At 43.4% G+C, this 16470-nt stretch overlaps 1 protein-coding gene across 1 annotated transcript in view; it reads right to left on the bottom strand.

Moving 5' to 3' along the window:
- Positions 1–571: 571 nt before the first annotated feature.
- LOC132149776 (MICAL-like protein 1) overlaps positions 572–16470 on the bottom strand; it is a 28312-nt gene continuing 12413 nt past the window's right edge. Inside the window, exons 9-12 of the mRNA XM_059559176.1 lie at positions 2932–3010; positions 2750–2823; positions 773–887; positions 572–692 (exon numbers count right to left, since the gene is read on the bottom strand). Of these exons, the coding sequence (XP_059415159.1) occupies positions 572–692; positions 773–887; positions 2750–2823; positions 2932–3010 (389 nt within the window). The remainder of the gene's footprint in view (positions 693–772; positions 888–2749; positions 2824–2931; positions 3011–16470) is intronic.

The raw sequence follows: 16470 nt of genomic DNA, 5'->3' as shown, positions 1-16470 counted from the left end.
AAAACACTACACATAGGGTGGCCATATGCGCCGTTAATATGGGACACGTCCCAGCCAGGATTTTAATAATGCCTAAAACATCCAGAGCAGTTTGACCAATAACATGCAGGTATTGTACATAATCGACCAATCGTGGGGCTGCATATGAGAAGGTGAGATCTAGAGGGAACCATCAAAGCTATGCAAAAATGCGCACGTGTTTGTTCGTTAGATTGACTTGAATCGATTGACTTGTGCTGCGAACAAATCCAAAAAAACAAAAAGAAAACAAAGTGCGCCACAATGCTTCAAGTCAAACAAACGAACAAACACGTGAAAGTGATTCGAAAGCATAAGGAGCAGTCTGCTCTGCTCTTTATAGCTCTCATGAATGTCACACAACGATCAACCTGCACAGTGCAAATAGCCAAAACCTGGATATTTTAGGCAATATTAAAATCCTGGCTAGGACATGTCCCATATGAACGGCGCATATGGCCACCCTAACTACACTTGAAATGTACATTTCAAAAAAAATATAAACTGGCTTGAGTAGGAGAGATGGTCACAGAACCTATATGTTGAGGAAACGTTAATGGAACATTTTCCAAATAATCTTGCACAAATATCCTAGTTTAAAAAGAAGAAACTTTCCTGGTTTCTCACACATCCTCTGGATCACAGCCATCAGCATCTCATCCTCCTCCTCCTCCCTGATGAAGAACACAAACACATCCATCAATAACACACGATTATCATGTGACCTCACACTGCTGATCTGGTGAACTCTGACCTCTTCCTGTCCTGATCCAGGCTGCTGATGATATAATTTCTCTGCTGGACGATTGAAAGCAGGCTTGACATCAGCTGCTGTTCCTGTTGTCTGTCGTCAGAGCTCCAGTCCTGCTCTGAGAATCACACACACACACACACACACACACACACACACACATTTACAATTAACTACAAACAAGGGGTTGAATGGCTTCAGATTTTTTTAAAGTCGAAGTTGACTAGTCGCTGATGACGTCATTAATGAACAAATAAGTCTGGAGCTGAGACTCAAACCCCTTGTGCACAGCTACGGCATGTGACACAGCACTGTGTACATGGGTATTGCTCCAATAACAGCTCGTTTTTACCAGTTCTTTTGCCTTTGGGTCATTTTATTTCTCACAAATTTCTTCTTGTTCTAAATCAGATACAGATAAAGTAGCACAGTAAAGGTTACATGTATATGAACACATTAGTGAAAGCAATTGTGTGTGTGAATTATTTCTACATGGCGGGGTCTCTCTAGTAGTAGTGATGCTGTGGAATTTAGTTAAGAAATATATGCTTAAACTTTTCAGTTTCTAAGCTATTTTATTGAGAAACCACAAAAAAGTGTTAAAACTGTCTATAGCCTATGTGTCTGTGTTACAGTGCAGCATCGCATTAGATTAGAACAGCTATTAATTTACCTGTACAATAAGTGGTTTAAAACTCAATTTCAAATTATTTTTAATTTTAACTGATTGGAAACATCAGAAATTGTGAAAGTCCTTCAAAGACAGCTACTAGTCAACGTCAAGCTTAAAGCGTCATGGCAGAGCATTGAAGTCAACTATTCGATTAATCTGTGCAACCCTTACTACAAACTACTGACAAAGTCATCCACAGATCAGTTCATACCATATTAAAGCAGAATTCACACTAAACAATATTAAACCATGCAAACATATTCCCATATATAAATGTGATTCATTTACTTTTCTGTAAAGTTGCTTTGTAACGAATTGTATTGTAAAAAGCGCTATACAAATAAACTTGAATTGAATTGAATTTCCTTTCAAGGGAACTTCGAACTCCGTCCTCTAGGGGTCGCTATGGGGAACACCTCGTTGTGACCCGTGTCTGAAGCATACATAGAAAAAACATCAACTTGTTGGCCGTTGACAGCCTCTGACGTAACATGCTGTCGCGACTATAAACAGGCACCGGGAGATAATTTTCTTCTTCGTCTTCACTGATTGTTTTGTTTGAAGCGTGCATCTGAAAGAACCGGTAAGAGCAATCTTTCTCTGTATATCATGGCGACTACTATCAAGCATTTTAGACAATGTGTGCATCTGTGTCGGCATTATTTGACACACACACGATCTTTGCGTCATTTGTTTGGGTGAAGAGCACACACACGATGTCTTTGAGGAGGCAAATCTGTGTGCATCGTGAGCGTTTTTTCAATTAAAAATCTCTGTTCTTGTTCGTCTCTTTTTCCAAGGAAAAAAATGAAAAAAGTTAGAATCTGCTTCTCGCGGTTCAGGACCCGCCGCAACTGAGGCATGGAGGAGAATGAGCTTGTGAGAATACAGGTGGATATGTCTGAATTGTTTAAAGAGGGACTTTCCCTTTCGCGCTCATAGTGGTGGCGGACAAGAGAGAGCCTCAGGAGGATGATGTTTTATCTTTAACACTTTCTGATACTGAGGTTAGTACGATGGATCTGGTATGTACAGCGTTTCTAATGTTCATGTTTTTTATGTGTACTGCTTACATAAATGTAGCAAATACAGTCTTTATAAGCTTTCCATTGAAAAACAGTGATCTGTCATCGATGCTTGAGGCTTAGATCTTTATAATGATACATAGTTTGTCAAGATTAAATTTGTCCCGTTTCATTTAATCTATTCATAAACACTGACACGTGCGAGTTGAGAGGCTTTCAGGACGAGGGCGTCGGGATGCAGGCTAAGAGGTTAAATTCATAAACTGAGATGCTTCTGCTCACCTGGTTTGTTGAAAAGGTATCTGATCTCTAACTCCACATCAACCTGTTCATCCTCCAGATTCTGCTGCTTCACCCTGAAAACAAACACACACACACACACACACACAGAGAGAGAGACACATATATTGTTCTGCTCAACGTGTATGTGTGCTTGTGTGTGTGTGTTTGTGTGTGTAACTCACATATACACCAGCTCTTTGTCTCTGCGCACCAACATGCTCTTCTCATGAATCAGAAGGAACCACTTAACTAGAAGGTTCTCTGTAACACACACACACTCATCATAATTACACAAACTACACATCTGATTCTAAACAAACAAGCTTCAGTCCTGCTGATCGGATGATAATTCATCACTTGAGTCACATCAGAAATAAAACACTAATAAATCACTGTTCAAATCCCCTACTGAACTGTTTATTGTTTTTCTGTTTCATGTTCATATTGATGTTCACTGGTCAAGTTTCCTGTGACTTTTAACTCGCCTGGCAAATTAATGATTAAAAAAAAGTTGTGTATGCCATTTTTATATTTGAATGAATACAGTTTGTAAGTAGTGTTGGGCAAGTTACTCTGGAAAAGTAATTAAATTACTTATAACTGATTACTCTGTCAGGGACAGAAGATGACGGAGACAGTTTCAAGGTTAAATGGAACAGTTTATTGAAAGGGCAAAGAGTTAAGAGTAAATGGCAGATAAATTGAAGCTCGTAGGGAAACCACAGGTACACAGACACACTCCGGAATCCAAAACTCCACCGAAGATGAAGATGATGATGATAAAAATCTATTAAATAAACGTAGAGTCAGGTTTAGTCCACAATAGCTCACAATGTAGTTTGCTTAGACGACACCAGACAGAGAGTGTGTGTCAGTGGCTGATTTATATAGAACAGAGATAATGAGAGGGCGACAGGTTCAGCAAATCAAAAGTACGGTGATTGTGATCGGGGGTTAATGAGTAGTGTGTGTGGAAGGACCTGGCGCATCCGTGACAGTAACCATCTACCAGTGTTGAACAGATGGTACTTCGCTTGGCTCTTCTTTCCACAGGAACATGGGAGGCTGGTAACCGAGCACGCACTGGAATGGGGTGAGGCCGGTGGTCTGTTGGTGGAGAGTATTCTGTGCGTACTCGGCCCAGGGTAGGAACTGGCTCCAAGAGTTCTGGTGGTCATGGCAGAAGGTTCGGAGGAAGAGACTCACTTCCTGGATTTTTCGAGGGTGATAACCTGATGACAGACTAATGGTTAAAATCAGAAGCTTGAAGAAAGATTTCCATACTCAGGAGATAAATTGTGGACCCCGATCCGAAACAATATCCTCTGGAAGGCCAAAATACCTGAATACATGCTAAAACAGAAGTTCTGCACTCTCCACGGCAGTCGGCAGTCGGCGAAATCCACTCCGAGATGAGACCATGGACGACAGGTAACAGGAGGAGGACAGAGTTTTCCGTGGGGCAGATGTTTTTGTGTCTTTGCCATCGCAAACTCCATACACCCCCTCACGAACCTTCTGATGTCCTCTGCCATGTTGGGCCACCAGAAGAAATGTTTTAGCAGCGAGAGGGTTTGTTGGATGCCAGGATAACCACTGCCTGGAGAGACATGAGATTTGGTAATAAGTGGTGTCTGTTGATGCAAGGGTACATATTTTAATCCATCTGGACAACCCGGCAGAGCATTCTGCATAATGGGAATGATATCATCTCCACTCCACTCGATGGGGCAGACAAAAACCTTTGCAGGTAGGATGGTTTCAGGGGTCTTGACAATGCATCTGCCTTACAATTTTTGTTTTCAGGACGATATGAGATGGTGAAATCAAAACGAGTAAAAAAGAAGGCCCACCTGGCTTGTCGGGGATTCAATCTCTTTGCCTCACGCAGATACTGGAGGTTCTTGTGGTCTGTTAATACTGTGAATGGATGACACGCCCCCTCAAGCCAATGGCGCCATTCGTCGAGAGTCAGTTTGATTGCTAGTAGCTCTCGATTTCCGATATCGTAGTTCTTCTCTGCCGGGCTAAACTTGTAAGACTAATAAGCACATGGATGGAGACAAGCCGGGTTCCCCTGCTGCTGGGATGGGACAGCTCCGACTCCTGTATAAGAAGGGTCTACCTCCACAGTAAAAGGTTTGTTTGGATATGGGTGAATGAGGATGGGTGCCTCGCAGAAAGTTCTCTTCAGCATGTTAAATGCTGCATCTGCTTCATTATTCCAGGTTAACTTTTTGGGTTTACCTTTTAATGCAGACGTCAGTGGAGATGCGATGAAGTTGTTGATGAATCTACGATAAAAAAAACTGAAATCTTTGAAGTTCTTTTAGTGAGACAGGCTTGGACCAGTTCTTGATAGCATTGACCTTCCCCTCGTCCATACTCACTCTGTGACTGGATACTTGACAACCTAGGAATTTGATGGTTGTTTTGTGAAATTCACATTTTTCAGCTTTAACGAATAGGGTTTGTCGACGTAATCTTTCCAACACTTCTTTAACAGGCTGAACATGAGCGACAGGGTCACTTATATAGATGAAAATGTCATCAATGTATACCATCACAAAACGATTTAGCAGATCTCTAAAAATAGTGTGCATAAAGTCCTGGAATACAGATGGCGCGTTGACTAGGCCATACGGCATTACCAAGTATTCCCAGTGACCAGTAGGGCTCACAAAAGCCGTCTTCCACTCGTCGCCATCCTTATTCTGATAAGATTATAAGCACTACGTAAATCTAGTTTTATAAATACCTTTGCACCATGGAGCTGTTCTAGTGCTGCTGGGACGAGGGGAAGAGGATAACGAAATTTTTGGGTGATGGCATTTAACCCTCTGTAATCAATACAGGGTCGAAAGTCCTCCATCCTTTTTTGCCACAAAGAAGAATAGTGAAGCAGCAGGGGAAGTTGATGGTCGGATGTACACTTGCTCCAAAGCTTCCGTGATGTACTTCTCCATTGCATCTTGTTCTGGGATGGTGAGTGAATAGACTTTGCCGTTGGGCACTGGTTCACCCGGATGGAGGTCAATCGCACAGTCCCATTGCCGATGTGGTGGTAGTTTTGAAGCTCTCTTGGGACAGAAAACGTCACTGTATTCTGCATATTCTGGAGGAATAGAAACATATATATTATCCTTGGGACTTTCTATTGTATTGCTGCATACCTTTAATTTTGGAGAAGGACGATTAGGTTTTGGCATCTCATGAAAACATTGTGGAAAACATTGATCACTCCATCGTTTTACCTCTCCCATGTCCCAAGAGAGCTCTGGGTGATGTTCGATTAACCATGGCCTCCCAAGAATCACGTCTGCGGTGGAATTCTCCAGGACCAGAAGTTAAATTTTTTTGCTGATGCAGGATACCCAGTGTGAGAGTGATTTCGTTGGTGTGATGCTGGATTGATGAACATTTCAAGGGTTTTCCGGTGACAGACTGATATTTTAGTTTCTGTGGAATGGGCTCTTTCTGGATGTTAAGCTGCTGGGCGGAGAAGAAATTCCCGGCTGAACCAGAGTCGAGGAGGGCAGACACTGTAACAGAAAAATTATGAAACGATAACTTAACTTTAGTAGTTAAGGGATTATATATGTGTTTCTCTCGTTGGACCGTACTCACCAAGGCTCTGGGTGGACAGATGGGGCATTCCGCAATAACATGCCCTTTGCTGGCACAGTATAAGCACAGACCCTGGGTCAGCCACCGTTGTTGTTCTGACAGTGGGACCATGTTGAGTCCAGCTGCTTCGGTTCTGGCCCTGGAGAGGGCAGCTCTGGTGGGCGACATAGTGCAACAGTGGAATTATGGCATGCTAACATCCGATTCTCCGTGCGGATCGCTCTCTGAATGAAACCTTCAAGCCTGATGGTATCATCAAATGCAGACAGTTGTAAAAGAAGCTCTGGATTAAGACCATTGCGATACATGGTTATAAAGGCCCGTTCATCCCAGCCACTAGTGGCCGCTAGCGTGCAAAAAACTAAGAAAGTAATCTGTGGCCGAAGCTTTTCCCTGCTTGATGTTATACAGTTCATCACAAACCGAGTTATCTCCTTCAGGAAAGCCGAGAAAGTGCGATAGGAATTAAGAAATGGCCTGTTTTGATGCCAGATGGAGACTGCCCAATGGAGCCCTTTCCCGGTGAGTAATGAAATGACAAAGGCAATTTTACTGAGATCTCTAGGATAACGGGTGGGTTGCATCTCGAAAATAAGTTCACACTGGAGGAAGAATCCTTTGCACTCATGTGCCTCACCAGAGAATGGATTAGGTATTAGGATTAGGGACTGTGGTTATGGTAGCCGAACATGAATCTGTGATGGTGGTGTGAGATGTTTGTAGTAGTTCCACTCAAAGTATGTCCACCGGGCTCTGGAATGTGTCCTGATCCTGTTGAGACATGTAGAATATATCGGTCCGGTCTTCTGTTAGGGACAGAAGATGACGGAGATAGTTTCAAGGTTAAATGAAGTGAAGTGAAGTGACGTGACATACAGCCAAGTATGGTGACCCATATTCGGAATTTGTGCTCTGCTTTTAACCCATCCAAAGTGCACACACACATCAGTGAACACACACACACTGTGAACACACACCCAGAGCAATGGACAGCCATTTATGCTGCGGCACCCGGGGAGCAGTTGGGGTTTCAGTGCCTTGCTCAAGGGCACCTCAGTCGTGGTATTGAGGGTGGGGAGAGCACTGTACATGCAGTCCCACCACCTACAATCCTGCCGGCCCGAGACTCGAACTCACAACCCTTCAATTGAGAGTCCAACTCTCTTACCATTAGGCCACGACTTCCCAGGAATGGTAAATGGAACAGTTTATTGAAATGGCAGAGTTAAGAGACAATGGCAGATAAATTGAAGCTTGTAGGGAAACCACAGGTACACAGACACACTCCGGAATCCAAAACTCCACCGAAGATGTTGACGATAGAAATCTATTAAATAAACTGTGAGCTATTGTGGACTAAACCTGACTCTCTATGTAGTTCGCTTAGACGAGACCAGACAGAGAGTGTGTGTCTGTGGCTGATTTATATAGAACAGAGATAATGAGAGGGCGATAGGTGCAGCAAATCAAAATGAGAGGGCGATAGGTGCAGCAAATCAAAAGTCCGGTGATTGTGATCGGGGATAATGAGTAGTGTGTGTGGAAGGACCTGGCACATTCGGGACATACTACTTTTAAAAGAAATCACGTTACTGTTTTGATTACTTTATTTCAAAAGTAATTCGTTAAATTACTAGTTACGTTACTAGTCCCTCACCCCCTCAAAAAATAGAATAACTTTTTAGTCAACTCATGAATTAACTTGATTTTGAAGTGCATATCACAACAAACAAAATTAAGACTTTTAACTCAAACTTTCAAAAAATAATTGTTTTAATAGCTTTTCTGAATATTCCACTTAGAAAATAATCAATGCCATTGTCTTCTGACTTTTTAAGCCTGCTACTCAAATATTATAACATATTCTTTCTGAATATTCCATAAAATAAAATAATAATAAAATAAAACCTGTGTCTCCTGACATTTCAACTAAACATTTTCATGTTAACTGTAGTATTTCTGAATCAGCATACATCATGATGTTAAAAAATAACTGTAACTTATAAATCTTGTAACTTGCAAATCTTTTGACTAGTGCTTCAGCATATTCCTCCATCATATATATATATTTATTATGACTTCCTCGATATGTTTACTTAATATCTTGACGGCCAGTTAAACTTTTTCCCACACCAAAGCTCAGAATATTATCTGATCTGCAAAACATAAAGAACAATGACAAATCAGAGTCACGCCAACTTCATCAAACCTCAACGTGAATAAAGGCTAATTTGCACTATTACTGCTGCATTTCATTTGTACTCATTTCAAGTGAGAAGAAATACATTTGAATAACAATCTGGGCCCGGTTCCCCAGAACGTTCTTATCACTAAGTAGTTCTTAACCTATTCCTTAACCTCTCACTTAACCTTATGGCATGATTCCCGACACGTTCGTAAGTATATCTTCTGTAAGTCACACTTTGTAAGGTTGGTCTGGACCGTTCGTAAGCTCTCTCTTAGCGTTGTTTGAGCTCAAGACGCTAGTCGCCGCCACTGTGCAGCGCTCTTTAGAAATCAGCACAGTGCATTACAAGTCAAACTATGGTATGACAACAATGATTTTATATTATGGACATTTTAAGACTCATAATAAATTATGTTCGCGATGGATACAGGCCTATTTATGAAGTTGACTTTATGTGGTATCAGAATATGGAATTTTTCTTTAAGCCCTGAAGTCCAGCTGCTTGCAGCGCTACGTTTTTATTATTAATTTTTTTGCTACAGAGAGATTCATCGAGGTCGTGGGAGAGGGCTACGGCCTAATCAAGACCTCGGTGTGGAGGTGCGTCCACACTGTAACCAACGCCCTTCTGCTCCATGCCGGGGATTACATCCTGGTGGATGGCACACTTATCACTATCACCAATCTATCAGTGATTGATCAGGCGTAGGCTACTTATCGCGAAAGGGATACGCGGCCATAAACGTGCAGGTTATAGTGGACCACAGGGGTGTGATCTCTGACCTGGTGGCAAGATCCAGCAAAACTTCAAGTTCCTCTGACGAGAGGCTTGGTGCCCTTTTTTACGTTGCTTCCCCAGCATATTTTGTATCTAACTCTCTCTCTCTCTCTGTTGATTGTAGATAGGTTGCTTTTTATTGAAAAACATAAACCAATTGCAATCAATACTGCATTAAACAGAAGTAACTGCAGCTGCTTGCCAATCAATTCTGATTGTAAAGTACTTTACCATTACTAATATAAAAGTGTATTATATAATTTTTTTAAGTCATTAAACCCATGTCAAGAAGCGGCACAAGTGGCACAACAGGATAAGGAGGGTGGATGATTAGCGAGGGATATCCGGTTCATCTAACCGTCACAACATATCGTGTGAACATATTACTGACCATTTGAGAATTTAATTTATAGTCTATATTCTACTAATAACTTAAACTATGTTAAAATAAATGTTACTGTAATAATTTGAGGAATGTTTCATTTGCATAGAACGTGTTGTCTTTCTTAAAGCTGTATTGCACCTTTGCGTGAAGTGGAAAATCAATTTCTGAGCAATCGATGCCAACTAATTCAGCACCCTCACTTGGACAGCGCTCTTGTAATGTCGGACGTAAGAGGCAGCGTGATAAGAAGCTTCCTAAGAGACACTTCGGGGAACACACTTAGGAACATAAACAACTTTGGTAAGATATATCTTTCGAGGTCTTCTTAGCGCGCTAAGAGTGAGCGTTATCGGGAAACCGGGCCCAGGTCATTGTGACACCTTTAACGTGCAACTCATAGCGAACGACACAAGTGAGCTAGCATTTGCATTGTTGTAGTAAATTCAAACCGTCCTCAGATTACACTTTATAAACAAAGTATTGACAAAAATAATTACAAGTTCCTACAGACAATCTCACAAAAACAAATATGCATACCAACGATGCTATGCCAGACACAAGGAGTAGACAGATAAGATGGATGTGATGCATATAAGAGACTTAAACAAAATGGGTACTTGAAATGTGTGAGTGATTTCTTCCTGAGTACAGGTAACGTAATAGGACAAATAGAACAGCGTGATCTTAAAATGACCATGAACTAAATAGGAACACATTAGGAATCTGACTAAACGTAAAGCATGTTATCTTCTGAGAACAAATGATGTGCCAAATGTTTTCTATGGGTGAAAGATCTGGACTGCAGGCTGGCCATTTCAGTACCCCGGATCCTTCTTCTATGCAGCCATGATGTTGTAATTGATGCAGTATGTGATCTGGCATTGTCATGTTTGAAAATGCAAGGTCTTCCCTGAAAGACACGACATCTGGATGGGAGCATATGGTGTTTTAAAACTTGGATATATGTTTCAGCATTGATGGTGCCTTTCCCGATGTGTAAGCTGCCCATGCCACACGCACTCATGCAACCCCATACCAACAGAGATGCAGGCTTCTGAACTGAGCTCTGATAACAACTTGGGTTGTCCTTGTCCTCTTTAGTCCAGATGACAAGGACAAAAATGCCAAGAACTGGACAAAAGAACTTCAAATTTGTATTAGTCTGACCACAGAACAGTTTTCCTCTTTGCCACAGTCCATGTTAAATGAGCATTGGCCCAGAGAAAACACCTGCGCTTCTGGATCATGTTTAGATATGGCTTCATTTTTGACCTATAGAGTTTTAGCCGGCAATGGCAAAGGGCACGGTGGATTGTGTTCACTGACAATGTTTTCTGGAAGTATTCCTGAGTACTGGGTTTTGTGATTTCCATTACAGTAGCATTCCTGGAAGTTCCATTTATTTCAGTAATTCAACTCAAATTGTGAAACTTGTAAGGGAAACAGGTCAATTTAGCCCAAAGGGAATCATTTAAGATTTTAAAGGGAATTTGAACAGAATCACTGTTTCACGGCTGATCACTGAGACGCCCTGTGATTCACTGAACGAGCCGTTTAACATCAAATCTGCACTGGATATTAATATCCAAAGTATAGTGAAAACACTATCAATTAGCACAGTAACAAGATCGGCTGTTTAAGACATAAACTTGTAAGCACAAAACACAAGATACTTCTCTTTTCAATATGAATAAGGCTTTGTTAGATAAATATAAGACATATAAACTAATCTAACACATGAACGCACGCACTCATACATTCACGCAAGTTGCAGGAAGATCGAAAGTTAGGGAAAGATGAGTTTAAGAGAATGGAAATGTGGAACCCCAAGTTTACAGCAATACGTTAAATTGCATAGACATGAACAACCATCAATCATGTAATTAGCCCTCGCATTGAGTTCCTCAATGAGGTTAAAATTATATTAGATACATCAGACCAGTACAAAATGTCTGAAGGTACATTGCCTGAGTAAAGGTGTCCCTTTGTTGTCGCTGATTGGCTGGAAGTTCAGTAGTCGTTGAAGTGACGTCTTGAGAAGCTGTGGTTGGGCGTTGGCTGAAGATGCAGAGAGTTGTGTGTAGCTGGCTGAAGTTGAACTTGACGTTACAAAACTTAACTCAGAACAAGAAACTCTCAAACGGAAAAGAAAAGAAGTAAATTTTGGCGAGACTAGGTGGTGTTCCTTCTCATCGTGGCTAAGTAGCAGCAGGCGTGCAGGCTGAAGCACGCTGGAACCGCGCTCAAAGAACAGTGATGACAAACAGCATGGCTAAAAGCTAAAGTTAAGAAGCAAAGCTAAAAGCAAACTAAAAGCAGGCATGAATAATAGCAGAAGCTAAACGCTAGAGACTAAAAGCAGACATGACTAATAGCAGAAGCATAGCTAGAGACTAAAAGCAAGATTTTATGGTGTCCTGAGTATTTAAACTGGCCTGTTAGTGAGGTAATCTATCAGGGCTAGTTCACCAAGGTTTTCAGCCAGTAAACAGGATGGGGTATCGGTCAGGATACAGGAATAAAAACGAGGAGATGTAATTTCTTCTATTGACTGTATTGAGATCCAGCAGTACTCATCAGAACATTCCAATATTCAATATTGTCATAGTCTGATAAAGAAACAAATAAATCACCATTAGGTACTTAAATTACTATGCAACTTAAATAATAAATCCACACAAATAATACAAATCAGGATCATCAAACATAAATATATCAATAAACATTGCTATGTCCCTTTAAACATAATCAACAATTACATGAGGATATTACTTCCTTCACATAATAGCTTCACCTCCTATATCACTGACCAGTTTACATTAAACTATATTAAAAAGGGGTTTACAGAAGGAGAAATGGTGACATCCTCTGGCGAGAAAAGGCTACTGCACAACAGCGTCTGCACATGGTCTCCTGGGCACGATATTAACTCTTCCTAATTAAATGTTACAAACGTACTACGTAATTTAGAAATCAGAAAGCTCACATCAGTTAAATTATTATTTCCTACAGTGTTTTACAGCTTAAACATTGTTCTATCGCTATAAATCTCACTCATCACGCTGGGCACGTTAATGCATTGTAATTCTACAGTATAGAAACACAAACACAACGAAGTGACAGTCACTTACTTTTTGTCATGAACTCAACACATTAATATTGGAAGCTGGATCCTTCAGAACAGATTAAGGAAACTACACAACACAGGTACATATGCTGCTGAACTTGAATACATTTCCGAACTCACTATAACCAAAACCAACACACTAGCTACACACTTCCTCTGCCGTAACCACCGAAGAAGAGTCTTAAAGCGGCAGGCACCCAGAAACGTCAGAGCCTTTTATACAGCCGCCCCCAAATGTGCAAGCACATTTGCTTCCATTAAAAGGCTCATCAGTCAGGCTGAGGCGGGCTCACCGAGGCATCGTCCTCCCCTGACGGGAGAGCTGGCAACATCACCAACCGAGCTACTGGTCGGGTGTACACATGTCCTCTGATATCCACATCAGCGGATCTAATGCATCCATCATTGCTGCGGTAAATCTTGGTTACATGCCCAATGGGCCAAAGGGCTCGAGGTAGCTGCGGGTCCACCAGCATGACAACAGCCTTATCCAGTAATTCAGGAGAAGTGGAGTGCCATTTCTGTCTAGTCTGCAGCCCAGGGAGATATTCTCTGATGAATCTGGACCAGAATTGGTCAGCGAGAACTTGTGAATGCCTCCAGCGTCTGCGACTCAGGAGCTCCGTCTCAGGATAGACCACTTGGGGAATAGATCCATCGGTCCGCCCCATAAGCAGACTATTGGGTGTCACAGGGTCGATATCTGCAATGTCGGCAGATACATAACCCAACGGTTTAGAGTTGAGGATTGCCTCAACTTCCAGGAGAACGGTGAGAAGGACATCTTCATGAATAGGTTGTGCCCCCACACATGTGTAAAGTGCAGACTTGACGGAGCGGACCTCTCTCTCCCACACTCCACCAAAGTGTGGAGCCGCTGGGGGGTTAAACTGAAACTTAATCCTCTGACGCGCGTGTCATTCCCGCAAGGTTGGCTCCATACTGGCAAAAGCCTCTCTAAGTTCCCGTTCTCCTCCTCTGAAATTGGTCCCCTGGTCTGACAACAACTCTGCAGGTGTCCCCCTTCTGGCGATGAACCGTCTTAGGGCCATCAAGTAAGCATCCGCATCCATGTTTCTGAGGAGATCCAAGTGTACCGCCCTGGTTGTTAAACACTTAAATATTATCCCCCAGCGTTTCTCCTGGCGTCTGCCCATCTTCACAAACATGGGTCCAAAACAATCCACGCCAGTGGAATGGAAGGCGGGTTTGTGTAATCGGAGACGAGCAACGGGAAGGTCCGCCATTCGGGGAATGGAAGGCTGAGCTCTCCAGCGCTGACATTCGGCACAAGAACGCTGATGTCTGCGAATCGCCTCCCTTCCATGGATTATCCAGAATGACCGCCGCATCTCTGCAAAGACCCGCTCTGGACCAGGATGGTGCAGGTTGCTATCGAACCTTTGGATAAGCAAGCGTGTAACTGGGTGTGAGGCATCCAGAACTACAGGGTGCAATGTCATGTCAACTTGACCTTCCAAACGTCGTAGCCGACCTCCTACTCGTATGAGGTCCGTGGATTTATCTAACTCCGGAGCCAAGGTGAGTAATCGACTCCCAGGTGAGACAGGTTTCCCAGCTGCAAGGAGCTTGTAGTCCTCTGGAAATGACTGTTGTTGGGTTCGCTGGAGAACAATCATCTCTGCCTGTTGGTACTCTTCAGCATTAGGTGGTGAGCTTGAAGGGTTTTGTCCTAGAATTTCTTGAGCAGTGGCATCTATGAGCTCCTGACAGGTTTGGTACACCTTATCATCCCTGCTGATCGACATTGGTGAGGTAATCGTTACTCCACAGAAGGTGGTCTTCCGGAGTTCCACATTGTCCTCAAATGGCTCTGTGCTGGGTCTTTCTGGCCAGGTGGCTGGGTTCTGGAGAAGGAAGGGAGGTCCTTGAGACCATCGGTTGGGATTTATTAGGGCCTCCAGGGTCTTCCCTCTCGTCAGATCATCAGCAGGATTATTCGCTGAGTCCACGTAGCGCCAAATGCACTTCTCTGTTAACTCCTGTATCTCAGCTATTCTGGCGCCTTGTAGCGGCAAGACTGGGAGTGTAGCCAGGTTAGTACTGTAGTGGAGTCTGACCACAACACAGTTCGAGCCACTGTCAAGGTAAGTTCCCTCTCGAGGACATGAGCCAGCTGCGCTGCAACCAGAGCTCCACAAAGCTCCAGGCGTGGGATAGAATGCAGACGTCTTGGAGCTACTCGTGAACGAGCAAGGATGAAAGACAGGTGGATCTGGCCTTCCATGTCCTCAGTTCTCATGTAGGCTACGGCTCCATAAGCCTGCTCAGACGCATCTGCGAAGATGTGCACCTCACGGGTGGCACCCTCAAGGTTGGCATCCGCCGGAACATATGCACGTGGAAATGTAAGGAGAGGTAAGGACTCAAGTTCAGCCTCCCAGCTGGACCAGGCTTGCAGGAGTTCGACGGGTAAGTTAGAGTCATCCCAACCTCGCTTCTTATCCCACAGCTGCCGGATGATGAGCTTCGCTCGGGTGGAGAAAGGTAACATGTAACCCAAGGGATCATATTGAGTAGTTAAACTCTGTAAATGTTCCTCAGAGTTGGTACCTCATAGGACACAGGCCTATGTTTGTAGCCCAAGGAGTCGGTTGCCCAATTCCAGCTGAGACCGAGTGTTGATTCCAGAGGGTTGGACTTATCCTGTGCCAGCCACAGGTCCAGGCTTTCAGATCTGGCCTCGTGAGGCAAATGACTCAGGACGCCTGGATTGTTACAAGCCCATTGACGCAACTCAAAACCTGCAGAAATCAGAAGATCCCTGAGACGATCCACCAGCAGTTTAGCTTCACCCGGCGTACACACACTCTGCAGGCAGTTATCTACGTAAAAGCAGTTCTCAACCGAGAATCTCAGGTCATCGTCCGGCTGGCAGTGGTCAACAACATGGCGCTGCAGGGCGTATGTCGCACAGCACGGGCTACAGGTTGTACCGAAAGGCAAAACTTGCCACTCAAATGTTCTTGGGGGTTCTTCCACCTTCAGGTCCCGCCACAGGAACCTTAGAAGGCGGCGATCTTCATGGATGAGGCGGACTTGATGAAACATCCCCTTGATGTCTCCACTAACCGCTATGGGATGTTCACGAAATCTCAGTAATACTCCCAGCAAGGGGGCGCCAAGGGTAGGGCCAGGTAGCAGGTACTGGTTCAGGGTCTGCCCAAGGTACTGGTGAGAGCAGTTAAAAACCAGGCGGTTCTTTCTGTTGTGGCTGACGAGATGATGTGAGATGTACCATCCTTCTTTGGTAGAGGTCTCCTCAGTGATTTCCCTCACAGAACCTGCTTCAATGAGCTTCTGCATTTCCATCTTGTATGCATCCGCTAGCTTGGAGTCCTTTAAAAGTCGCCTCTCAGTACTACGTAACATGGGCATAACTGACTCCTTTGGCGAGTGCAAAGGTGGCATGCTTGGATGGCGCAGCAATGGTGTGGCGTACCTAAGAATTCCATCTACATTAGTACGGACCGTCTTGGCTTCAAGCAATGCTACAGCCTGCTGATCCTGCTTTGATCGAGTCACCTCTCTTTCATGTCGGTAAGGTACAGTGTCTACTTGCCAGAGCCTCTCTACATGCTTGTAAAGCTCATCC

Source organism: Carassius carassius, chromosome 9, assembly GCF_963082965.1.
Source record: "Carassius carassius chromosome 9, fCarCar2.1, whole genome shotgun sequence".
Classification (NCBI taxonomy): Eukaryota; Metazoa; Chordata; class Actinopteri; order Cypriniformes; family Cyprinidae; genus Carassius; species Carassius carassius.
This window is presented reverse-complemented; position numbering and strand designations above follow the sequence as displayed.